Genomic DNA, 12,446 nt, shown 5'->3' with positions numbered 1-12,446 from the left:
GGGTGTAGTAGGGCCAGCCAATGACTGAGGAGCCATTAGATCACTTACAAGTTGTGTGACTCGCCCCCCCACACACTCCAGAGTTTTCTACCTGAGCTGGCTTTGAACTTGTGATCCTTAGATCACAGCCTCCTGAGTAGCTAGGAGTACAGGTGTGAGTCATCAGCACCTGGATTAAACTTCTTTTTTTTTAACCTGTTTTCTTAGTAAAAATTTCTTAATGAGCTGGGTGCCTGTGGCTCACACCTGTACTCCTAGCTGCTCAGGAGGCTGAGAACTGAGGATCCTGATTCAAAGCCTGCCTTGGCAGAAAAGTCTGCGAGACTCTTATCTCCAATTAACCACCAGAAAACTGGAAGTAGCACTGTGGCTCAAGTGGTAGAGTGCTTGCCCTGAGCTGAAGATCTCAGAGACAGTGTCCATGCCCAGAGTTCAAGCCTCAGCATCAACCAAAAAACAAAACAAAATTTCTTAATGAAAATATGCTAAAGTAAAGATAGTACTAGTTGGGTGCCAGGAGCTCACACCTGTAATCCTAGCTACTCAGGGGCTGAGATCTGAGGCTCATGGTTCAAAGCCAGCCTGGGGAGAAAGTCCATGAAACTCTTATCTCCAACTAACCACCAGAAAACCAGAAGTGGTGCTGTGGCTTAAGTGGCAAAGTGCTTGCCTTGAGCTGAAGAGCTGGAGGACAGCGCTCAGGCCCAGAGTTCAAGCCTCATCCAGTTGCAACCCAAAGATTAGGAGAGTGTTCAGCATTAGATAAGTAATACTTTTATATAATTTTAGGAAAGGAAGTATTCATGTTTTCAATAGAAAAACCTTTGTTGAATTAAGAGTTGTCTTTAAAAGCCGGTGCAAGTGGCTTTTATCTGTAATCCTAGCTACTCTGAAGGCTGAGATCTAAAGTCAGCCCAGGGAGGAAAGTCCATGAGACTTTGGTCTCCAATTAGTCATCAACTGGAAGTGGAACTGTGGCTCATATGGTAGAGCACTAGTCTTCAGCACAAAGTTCAGGGACAGCACTCAGCCCTGAGTTCAAGCCCGGGACTTCCACACAAACCCACACACACACACACGAGTTTTCCTTTATTCCCTAATAGAAATGCAATTCTTCACTCAGCATACAGCGAGACATTTCTTCTGCCACACTTGAAGGACATCCCTGCCAAACATATCACGGTAAGTGGTGAGCAAGCCTCGGAAATTTTAGTTCTTATTTAAGTTACACTGCCTGACTGGTTATAGCTTTGTCTGGTTCCTCTTATGTAAATTTAAAATTACCCTGGTCTCGTGGTGAGGATTTAAAAAAACCAAAGCTGGAGCTGGGAAGGTGGCTCAGTGGTAGAGTGCTTGCCTTGCATGCATGAGGCCCTGGGTTCGATTCCTCAGCACCACATAAGCAGGGGGAAAAAAGCCAGAAGTGGCGCTGTGGCTCAAGTGGTAGAGTGCTAACTACCCTTGAGCTGAAGAGCTGAGGGATAGCGCCTGGGCCCAGAGTTCAGGCCCCACAACTGGATCCCCCCCCCCCCCAAAAAAAAAAAAAAAAACCGTTGAGACCAGAGTGACTTTTCAGTTACAGACCTTGGCATGTTCCACATGCTAGACCAGAAGGCCAGGGAAGCCTTCTGAGTCATACACAAGCCACAAGCAGAATCTCCAGCCACCTGCAGACAGATGGAGCTGTCACCTAACTGAACCGTCCACCCCAGAGCACTCCGCCATGGCAGGGACTAACTTCACTGCTGGGCCCCACATAGCTGCAGTATTGCTTTGATGTTAAATGAACCACCAGCCTCTTCATAGTTCTTGCCAGTATCTGTTAAGTTTTTATGTAGAGAAAAGTTTTCTACTGAAGTGGTAAATGGTCCTTTTTTTCCCCTTCCCTCCCAGCTATTTCTCCAGTATCTGTATTTCCTGTATCTGAAGTGCAGTGGAAATGCTCCCATGACTCTTCCTGGAATACATCCTCCAACCCTGAGCCAGGTCAGGTCACTTTCTTCTGTGTCTGTTTACAACTGTGATTTCCTCTGTCTATCTTTCAGGGGGAGTAAGAGAGCCTGGGGATCACCTGCCTTGTCATGCACACACCACTGGATGTGGAAGGGGAGAGGGGCTCTGCCGTTAGTAGATTTCTACATGCATAATTCTGTATTGCAGAATTTAAATTACTGATTCTTTCGTTGTTGTTGTCGGTCTGGGGCTTGAACTCGGCCTGGGCGCTGTCCCTCAGCTCTTCAGCTCAAGGGTAGCGCTCTACCACTTGAGCCACAGCACCACTTCCGGTTTTCTGGTGGTTAATTGGAGATAAAAGAATCACGGACTTTCCTGCCTGGGCTGGCTTTGAACCACTGTCCTCAGATTTCAGTCTCCTGAGTAGCTAGGATTATATGTGTGAGCAACAGGCACCCAGCTAAATTCCTGATTATTCATTGTAATGCCCAAGAATGTCCTTAGCCTTGTTAGGAAAGGACATTGATAGATTGTCCTCAATGATCTCTTAAGAATTAGAGCATTGGAAGTGGTGCTGTTGCTCAAGTGGTAGAGCGCCAGCCTTGAGTTGAAGAGCTCAGGGACAAGGCCCAGGCCCAGAGTTCAAGCCCCACCACCGACAAAAACAAAACAAAAGAATTAGAGCATGAAGCTGCCTGCCTCTCAGCATTTGGCTGGGTAATGCAGGAAGATCCTAAGTTTGAGTCTAGCCTGGGCTACATAGTGAGGCCTTGTCTTAAAAAATAAACAAATGAGCCGGGTGAGTGTTAGTGGCTCACGCCTGTAATCCTAGCTATTTAGGAGGCTGAGATCTGAGGATCGTGGTTCAAAGCCAGCCCCAGCCGGAAAGTCTGGGAGACTCTTATCTCCAATAAGCCACCAAAAATCCTGAAGTAGCGCTGTGGCTCAAGTAATAGATCTCTAACTTCGAGCTAAAGAGTTGAGGGACACCCACACAAAAAAAAGAAGCTCAGAGACAGTGCCCAGGCCATGAGTTCAAGCCCCAGGACTAGCAAAAAAAAAAAAAAAAATGTTGTGATCCCTTATTGTGGAGTTACGTTCCAGAGATTCCCGCCATAGGTGAAAATCCACAAAGTAGCAATAAGTGAGGGACTACTATCTAATGCCACTACTTTGCAGAATTTTGCCTATGGGGGATGGAGAGGACATCTCCTGAAGGTAACCCTCACAATAGATGGGAGATGACTCTTTAGATTACATCTGGAGTCTCCCTGGCAGCTGTGAGCAATAGGACTGGGGTAGAGAGCAGCTAATGAGGTTGATCTCCCTAAAGTATACTGGGTACCTGTGTCAAATCTGAGGCTGAGATCTGAGGATCTCAATTCAGAGCCAGTCTGAGCAGGAAAGTCCATGAATCTCTTATCTCCCATTAACCACCAGAAAACCGGAAATGGTGCTATGGCTCAAGTGGTAGAGCACTTGCCTTGAACTGAAGAGCTGAGGGACAGTGCCCAGGCCCAGAGTTCCAGCCCCACTAACAAAAGAAAAGGATGGAGAGAAAAGTGAATATATGCTAACAAAATATCTTGCTGCGCCAGGTGGGTCACACTTGTCTGTAATCCTAGCTACTCAGGTGGCTGAGATATAGAGGCTAATGATTTGAAGCCAGTCCAGGCAGAAAAGTCCAAATGATTCCATCTCCAGTTAATGAGCAAAATGCCAGCGTAGATATGTGACTCAAATGGTTGAGCACTATCCACGAGCAAGCAAACCAAGTGAGAATTGAAGGTCCTGAGTTCAAGCCTCAGTACCACACCAAAACAAAATTGTAACAAGGCACTCACCGTACCCATATTCCTAGCTACTCAGGAGGCTGAGACCTGAGAGTGAGTCAGGGTAAGAAAGTCCTTGAGACTGTTATCTCCAGTTAGCCACCAGAAAACCACAAGTGGTGCTGTGTTTCAAAGTGATAGAGTGCCAGCCTTGAGCAAAGGAGTTCAGGGATTGCCCAAGTCCTGAGTTCAAGCCCCATAACCAACTTTAAAAAGTATCTTTGTTTTTTGTTTTTTTTGAGGGGGTCTGGTCGTGGGACTTGAACTCTGGGCCTGGGCGCTGTCCCTCAGCTCTTCAGCTCAAGGCTAGCGCTCTATCACTTGAGCCACAGCGCCACTTCCGGCTTTTTTCTTTAAAAAGTATCTTTGAAAAAAAGAAAAAAAAAGTATCTTTGAGGGACTGGAAATGTGGCTTAGTGGTAGAGTGCTTGCCTTGCATGCATGAAGCTCTCAGTTTATTTCCTCAGTACCACAAAATAGAAAAAGCCGTAAGTGGCGCTCTAGCTCAAGTGCTAGCCTTGAGCTAAAGAAGTTCAGGGACATTGCCCAGGCCCTGAGTTCAAGTCCCAGACTAGGGGGGAAAAAATGTATCTTTGAGGCAGAAGGTGACTCAGTGGTTTAGTGCTTGCTAGTCTGAGGAAACAGCTGCTGCTTCCTTTTTTTTTTTTTTTTTCAGTCCTATTACTTGAACTCAGAGCCTGGGCACTCTCTCTGACCTCCTTTTTGCTCAAGGCGAGCACTCTACCACTTTAGCTACAGCTTCGCTTCCAGCTTTTTGGGGTAGTTTATTGGGGATAAGAACCTCATAGACTTCTGTCCCAGCTGGCTCCAAACTGCAGTACTCAGATCTCTCAGCCTCCTGAGTAGCTAGGATTACAGGCATAAGTCACCTGCACCAGGCTTTGCTGCTTTAGCTTTTTTTTTTTTTTTTTTTCAGAAGTGAGGACCCAACTCAGGGCCTTTCACTTGCCAGGCAAATGTTCTGCCACTGAGATAAATCCCCAACCCTTGCTTCCTTTCATAATTTGCACGTTTTTTTTTGTTTTTGTTTAATTTTTTTTGGGGGGGGGGAATCCGGTCGTGGGGCCTGAACTTGGGACCTGGGCACTGTCCCTCAGCTCTTCAGCTAAAGGCTAGCGCTCTACCACTTGAGCCACAACGCCACTTCTGGCTTTTTTCTTTTTTCTTATGTGGTGCTGAGGAATCGATCCCAGGGCCTCATGCATTCAAGGCAAGCACTCTACCACTGAGCCACCTTCCCAGCCCTGCATGTTTGTTTTTATCCAATCTTTATCCTTTTTTTTGGGGGGGGGTTCTAGTCATGGGGCCTGAACTCTGGGCCTGGGCACTGTCCCTCAGTTCTTCAGCTCAAGGCTAGTGCTCTACCACTTGAGCCACAGCACCACTTCTGGCTTTCTCCACTCATGTGGTGCTGAGGAATCAAACCCAGGGCCTTAGGCATGCTAGGCAAGCACTCTACCATGGAGCCACCTTCCCAGCCCTATTGATCTAACTTTCTTTTTGCCTTAGAGTCCTTTGTATATTAAAGAAATAACCTTTTCTGCTGAATGCAATAGTAACCCTTTCTGTCTTGTTTTTTTTTTTGGTCAATCATGGGGCTTGAACTCTGGGCTAGGGCGCTGTCCCTCAGCTCTTCAGCTCAAGGCAAGCGCTCTACCGCTTGAGCCACAGCGCCACTTCTGGTTTTTGAGTGGTTTATTGGAGATAAGAGTTGTATAGACTTTACTGCCCAGGCTGGTTTTGAATTGCAATCCTCAGATCTCAGCCTCCTGAGTGAGTAGAATTACAGGCATGAGCCTCTGGTGCCCGGTGTTGTTTTATTTTCTTCTGTAGATTTTATATCTAGTGCAAATCCTGGGGCTTTAATTCAGGTCTCTGGGTGCTGTCCTTAGCTTTTTTGCTCAAGGCTGGTGCTGTACCACATCTACTTCAAGTTTCCTGGACTTTTCTGCTTGGATGTTCTTTGAACCATAATCTTCAGATCTCAGACTCTTGAGTAGCTCCAATTATAGGCATGAGCCACTGGCACCTGGCTTTGAGTATAATTTTGGCCTAGACAAGTTTTGTTTTGTTTTGTTTTAATTTTGTCGGTCATGGGGCTTGAACTCTAGGCCTGGGCACTGTCCCTGAGCTCTTCAGCTCAAGGCTAGTGCTCTACCACTTGAGCCACAGTGCCATTTCCGGCCTTTTCTGTTTATGTGGTGCTGAGGAATCGAACCCAGGGCCTCATTCATGCGTGGCAAGCACTCTACCACTGAGCCACCTTCCCAGCCCCAAGTTTTTGGTTTTATGCTGGTAAAATATATGAAGCTGGGGGAGGAAAGGGATAGTGGGAGAACAACAAAGGAGGGGTAACAATGTTCAACAAGAAATGTACTCACAACCGGCACCGTTAGCTCACGCCTGTAATCCTAGCCACTCAGGAGGCTGAGATCTGAGGATTGGGATTCAAAGCCAGCCTGGGCAGGAAAGTCCTTGAGACAATAAACCACTAGAAAACTGGAAATGGCGCTGTGGCTCGAGTGGTAGAGCATTTGCCTTGAGCTGAAGAGCACCGGGACAGCGCCCAAGCCCAGAGTTCAAGCTCCACGACCGACAAAAAAAAAAAAAAGTACTCATTACCTTACTCATGTAACTGTAACCCCTCTGTACAGCATCTTTACAATAAAATTAAATATATATACATATATGTATGTGAAGCTTCTTTTTTAAAGCCCTTCTGCTGTAGTATCAGTGGTTCATGGTTTCATATTGTGTCTTCCCTCACCAACACATTTAAAGTCTGTTTTGTTGCAGTTTCCTAGGGATCAGCTCTCCTTCCACAACTGGTTTCTCTGATGTTCTTTCATGTCAGTGATACCTGCTTGCTCATTGAAGCATGTCATACCATGTATTTTTATATATACATACATATGTGTATATAAATGTATAGTAATGTAAATCATTCATGACACAAAGCATTCTACCCTTGGAATATTATTTATCCTTCACAATAGATAAGTGAATTCTTTTTTGTAACTGCAGATAATGATCAAAACAAAAATATTAAAAGACCAGTACTAACTCTCCTTTGTATTAAATATCACTCTGGCTTTTCTTATTTCTGAGTAATCCTATAGAGGACATCCAATTCTCCTATTAAGTAAGTTTAAAAGCAGAAAAGAGCCCTTTTAAAAATTAAAAATTATTATTATTGAAGTGATATACAGAAGGGTTACTCTTTCATAAGTCAGGTAATGAGTACATTTATTTTGGGGCAGTGTCACCCAAGACCCCTTTTCTATTGCATAGAAATTCTCCCATCTCTAAACTGTTCAGACTTAAATATTTTCTTGGTATAAGTGTTTGAAGTTATTGTGGACTTGTTACATGGATTAACCTAAAGTTATTTAGAGTCTTTTTCTATTTGTCTTCAGATTATGGATTGGATATGCCTTCTTCTAGATGCTAATTTTACTGTCGTCCTAATGATACCAGAAGCAAAAAGGCTACTGATAAACCTTTACAAGTTTGTGAAATCCCAGGTTCGTGATTACTGTTGAATCCCTATTTTGTTTGTACCCACTTACAACTTGCTATTCCCGGGGTGGGGGTATGCTCAGTGCTAGCGGCCAAACCAACAACGTGTCCATGGAAAAAGCCTAAGCAGTATTGGTTTATATGTAGAAGTTATGGGGAAAGTTACCCTGAAACTTGTTTGTTTCTCTTTAGATAAGTGTTTATTCTGAGCTCAACAAGATAGAAGTAAGTTTTCGAGAGCTACAGAAATTAAATCAAGAGAAGACAAATAGAGACTTATATTCAATTGAAGTGCTGGAACTCTTCTGATAGCCTGTTTCCTTCAGTAATCTCTTCTGACACTTTTGTGTGAGTCTCTTGCTCCTATGGAAGAAAGGTCTGTTTGTGACCTCTAAGGTGTGAGTATGGGACCATCACGACTTGAGACTTTTGCTCTTTGGTAGACCCTGGCTGCACGGGAGACTCTTCTAGATGACGGACATTGTGGGGTTGGGAAGAGCCTGTGAATGTTTTTTTTAAATATGTGAGTTAGCTGCTTTTAAGTAAATTTATTTGTGTATTGATAAATGTTTAATTTCTTACTTGTTCTGAAGCTTTTTTTTTTTTGGTCCATTTTGGGGCCTGAACTTTGGGCCTGGACGCTGTCCCTCCGCTCTTCAGCTCAAGGTGAGCGCTCTACCACTTGAGTTGTAGCACCACTTCTGGCTTTTTCTGCTTATGTGGTGCTGAGGAATGGAACCCAGGGCCTCATGCATGCAGGGCAAGCACTCTACCACTGAGTCACTTTCCCAGCCCTCTGAAGCTTTTTGTTTGTTTGTTTGTTTTTGGGTCCAGTCGTGGGGCCCGAACTCTGGGTCTGGGCACTGTCTCTTAGCTCTTCAGCTCAAGGCTAGCACTCTACCACTTGAGTCACAGCGCCACTTCCAGCTTTTTTCTTTTTGCTTATGTGGTGCTGAAGAATCAAACCCAGGGCCTCATGCATGCAAGGCAAGAGTTCTACCACTGAGTCACCTTCCCAGCCCCCTCTGAAGCTTTTTTAAACCTCTGAAGCTTTTTTAAAAACAATTTTTTTTTTTAATTGTTAGCCAGGTACTGGTGGCTCACACCTGCAATCCTAGATCAGGGGCTAAGATCTGAGGATCGTGGTTCAAAGCCAGCCCAGGCAGTAAAGTCTGTGATACTCTTATCCCCAGTAAACCACCAGAAAACTGGAAGTGGTGCTGTGGTTCTAGTGGTAGAGTGCCAGGCTTCAGCTTAAGAGCCCAAGGACAGTGCCAGGCCCAGAGTTCAAGCACCACAACTGACAAAAAAAAAAACCAAAATTTTTGTTATTATAAAGGTCATGTATAGAGGAGTTACAGTTAACATAAGTCAGGTAATGAGTACAGTTCTTTTTGGACAACATCCCTTTTTTCCTCACAGTTTCCCAGTCCGTCCGTCCGTTTCCCCCCCACCCCAGCTTGCACCAACAAGTTATATAGTTCATTTTCAGCATAGTGTCTACTGAGTGAAGCTTTTTTTCTCTAATTAAATTTTTAAAATGACCAGAGATGTTATGAATGTAGGCAGAGTCAGAAGCTGTCCCAGTTCATCTGCTTGTGGCACAGACCTCAGTGGCAAAGGGATTTTAAAAGAAAAAAGTAGTTAAGCTGAGCACTGATAACTCATTTTTGTAATCCTTGCTACTCAGGAGGCTGAGATCTGAGGATTGCAGTTCAAAGCCAGCCCAGGCAGGAAAGTCTCCAATTAACTACCAGACAAAAGCTGGAAGTGGAGCTGTGGCTTGCAGTAGAACACTAACCTTGAGCAAAAAAGTCCAGGGACAGTGCCCAGACCCTGAGTTCAAATCCAGTAGAGAGAGAAAAGTGGGATATGGTGCTTCCTCATTCCCTCAAAATGTGCATTGTGTTCCTGCTAAGAGAATTATAAAAACTAGGAGGAGACTTCCTGCCTTTTTTTTTTTTTTTTTTTGGTGGGGGGATGTTATGGGGCTTGAACTCTGGGCCTGGGCACTGCCCCTTAGCTCTTCAGCTCAAGGCTAGTGCTCTACCACTTAAGCCACATCGCCATTTCCAGCCTTTTCTGCTTATATGGTGCTGAGGAATTGAACCCGGGGCCTAATGTATGCAAGGCGAGCACTCTGCCACTGAGCCACCCTTCCTGCCCCATGCTCTACCTTTGTTTTCTGTTGGTTAGTTGGTTGGAGATAACATAGACTTTCCTACTGGGACTGACTTTGAACCGAGATCCTCAGATCTCAGCCTCCTGAGTAGTTAGGATTTCAGGTGTGAGACACCGCTCAGCATCTTCCTGCCTTTTATGTACTTACTCTAGAAGAGACCTCAAATCAAATTGATGTTGGAGTATAGGGTTATTTTGTGTTCTGGTGAGAGTTCCTAACAGGTAGTAGTACATCCTATTGGAGCTCTGCAGAAGGGGACGTTGTCTACAGTGACTTCCAACCTTGATTTTATGAATCAGTAAACTCCAACAAAAGTTATTGGGGCTGAGCGTCAGTGGCTCACACGTGTAATCCTAGCTACTCAGAAGGCTGAGATCTGAGGATCATGGGGTAGGAAAGTCCAGGAGACTCTTAACGTCCAAGTAACCACCAGAAAACCGGAAGTGGAGCTGTGACTTAAATTAGTAGAGCATTAAACAGCAAAACTCAGGGACAGTGCCCAGGCCCTGAGTTCAAGCCCCATGAAAGATACTGGGGTCCAATGTGATATTGACAAGATTTCATTTCGTTAATTAACCATTAAGAACTCTTGGGACTGGGGATGTAGCTCAGTGCTAGCACCCTTGAGGCCCTGAACCAGCCCAGCACTACAATAAACAACTCATTATTCTTTCTTAATTCCACAGGGCAACAGTTATTCAACTTCACTTAGAGCCACAGATTTGAAAGAATTAGAGATATGCTTTGACTGGGTAAGATTTGTAGGAACAATTCAGTATTAAAAACATTCAAGGGGCTGTGAAGTTGGCTCAGTGGTAGAGCGCTTGCCTTGCATGCCTGAGACCCTGGGTTCGATTCCTCAGCACTACATAAGCAAAAAGAAAAAAAGCCAGAAGTGGTGCTGTGGCTCAAGTGGTAGAGCACTAGCCTTGAGCTGAAGAGCTGAGGGACAGCACCCAGGCCCAGAGTTCAGGCCCCACAACCGGACACCCCCTCCAACAAAAAAAAAAAAACATTCAAAACAAAGCTGAGCACCAGTGGATCATGCTTGTAATCTGAACTCCTCTGAGATCCAGAAGATCATGTTTTTATGCCTCCCCAAGCAGAAAAGTCTGAGACTTTTTTTTGTTTGTTTTCATTTATGGAGTGTTCTATACCTTGAGGTAGAATTGCTGTGAATGGGTTTCTGAGTTTCTGTCTCATCATAAAGATGGTATCAATCAGTTCTATCTTTTTTTTTTTTGGCAAATTCTTTATTGTGATTAAATGATTACATATTTTCACAAATTTTACAGTATTGTGGGATAGTGATGCTTAGTTAAATTCACAAACACATTCTAACTTTCATGGGCAAATTGTCTATCGTGGTCTATAAAGTTTATGAGTCCTATGAGCTTTGACAATACAGTTATTTCTTCCACATTGGGTGATATTTACATTCCTTTAGTTCTGTCTTTCTGTCATGGGGTTTGAACTCTGGGCCTGGGCGCTGTCTCTCAGGACATTCCTGCCGGGCTGGCTTGAAGCGAGATCCTCAGATCTCAGCCTCCTGAGTAGCTAGGATTACAGGCATGAGCCATCAACAACCCAGCAAGTCTGAGACTCTTAACACCAAAATAATGAGCAAAAAGCTGGACTGGATGTATGGGTCAAGTGGGAGAGCTCCAAAACAGTGAGAGAGAGAGAGAGAGAGAGAGAGAGAGAGAGAGAGAGAGTGTGTGTGTGTGTGTGTGTGTGTGTGTGTGTGTGTGTGTGTGTGTGTGTGTGTGTGTGTGTGTGTGTGTGTGTGTGTGTGTTCCTCATCCTTAGGAGTGAGGAGCTCTGGCCTTTATCCATGTCTCCTCAGAGACATCACTACATCACTTTGAGCCTTGAGTCTGTCCTAACTCCTGTCTTTGTTTACCTGGAGCTTTGAGAAACACCAGGGGCTGATGGTGGTTTGTGGTGGGAGCTTTGGCTCCACCTCTGGAGAGGCTGAAGACAAAAGGTTATGTGGGAATCATGTCTCCATGAGTGAGTCAAGGAAAAGCACATCAAAGCCCCACTGAGCTCTTTCTGCTGGCACGGCCTCAGGCACATCATCATACAGCATTACCAGAAAGTGAGTGCTGTCTGTAGTCTACTAGGAGAGGGTACCTGGGAGCTGGAAGTGTGCCCTGAGCACGGTTGTCCGGTCTTGCACAGTGAGCGGCTTGCCCCATGAGGATGACAGCTTCCAGTGAGTTCTGTACATCTGATGCTGTGGGAAAGCTTGGTGAGTCCTGAATTACAATTGGTGCCATAGAGAGAGGTGGGAAGAAGCTGGGGTGTCTAGGCCTCCAGCACCCAAATGACATACTCTTAGTTATGAAGATGACTTACACTTGATCTCTGCCTTCAAGTGTCTCACATGCCGATGGGGAAGTTTCCGTACTTACCCAGAAAGCAGAAGTAAATAGCATGGAGGGCAGGCTGGGGGTGTAGCTCAGGAAAGCTCTTTCTCAGTATGCATGAGGCCTTGGCATTCTCTGCCCATCCCAGCACAAAAATAGAAAGGGGGCATGCATCTGTGGTCCCATCACTCAGCAGACAGGTTGCTGGAGACCAGAGTGTTTCAGGTCAGTCTGGAACATAGACTCTAGAAGGAAGAGGGGTGGGGTGGGAGGAGGGGGAGGAGAAAGAAAGGGAAATGGGGAGGGAGGAGGCTGTGGACCTTTGGGGAGGGTGGCACCAGGGATTTGCCCTATGAGTTGGGGAGAACTTGAATTGTGGGTGTGGGCAAGAAGGGCACTTTTTGGTGGTGGTGGTCATGGGGCTTGAATTCTGGGCCTGGGTGCTGGCCCTCACTTCTTCTCCTCAAGGCTAGTCCTCTGCCACTTGAGCCACAGCGCCACTTCTGGTTTTCCTGCCCGGGTTGACTTTGAACCATGATCCTCAGATCTCAGCCTCCTGAGTAGCTA

The 12,446-nt window shown here is 45.4% G+C and overlaps 1 protein-coding gene across 2 annotated transcripts in view; it reads left to right on the top strand.

Annotated features, from left to right (window-relative positions):
• Positions 1-10,926, top strand: part of Nol11 (nucleolar protein 11) — a 35,075-nt gene extending 24,149 nt beyond the window's left edge. The window contains exons 16-19 of one of the 2 annotated variants that reach the window (XM_069993107.1): positions 1,104-1,182; positions 1,894-1,986; positions 7,223-7,330; positions 7,518-10,926. In XM_069993107.1, the coding sequence (XP_069849208.1) occupies positions 1,104-1,182; positions 1,894-1,986; positions 7,223-7,330; positions 7,518-7,634 (397 nt within the window). In that variant the 3' untranslated portion in view covers positions 7,635-10,926. The remainder of the gene's footprint in view (positions 1-1,103; positions 1,183-1,893; positions 1,987-7,222; positions 7,331-7,517) is intronic. The other variant, XM_069993108.1, reaches the window with a different exon arrangement.
• The last annotated feature ends 1,520 nt before the right edge of the window (positions 10,927-12,446 follow it).

This window comes from Dipodomys merriami, unplaced genomic scaffold (genome assembly GCF_024711535.1).
Source record: "Dipodomys merriami isolate MVZ:Mamm:240054 unplaced genomic scaffold, mDipMer1.0.p SCAF_42, whole genome shotgun sequence".
NCBI classification, from domain to species: Eukaryota; Metazoa; Chordata; class Mammalia; order Rodentia; family Heteromyidae; genus Dipodomys; species Dipodomys merriami.
The sequence above is the reverse complement of the archived record's forward strand: the minus strand, read 5'-3'. Positions and strand labels throughout refer to the sequence as shown.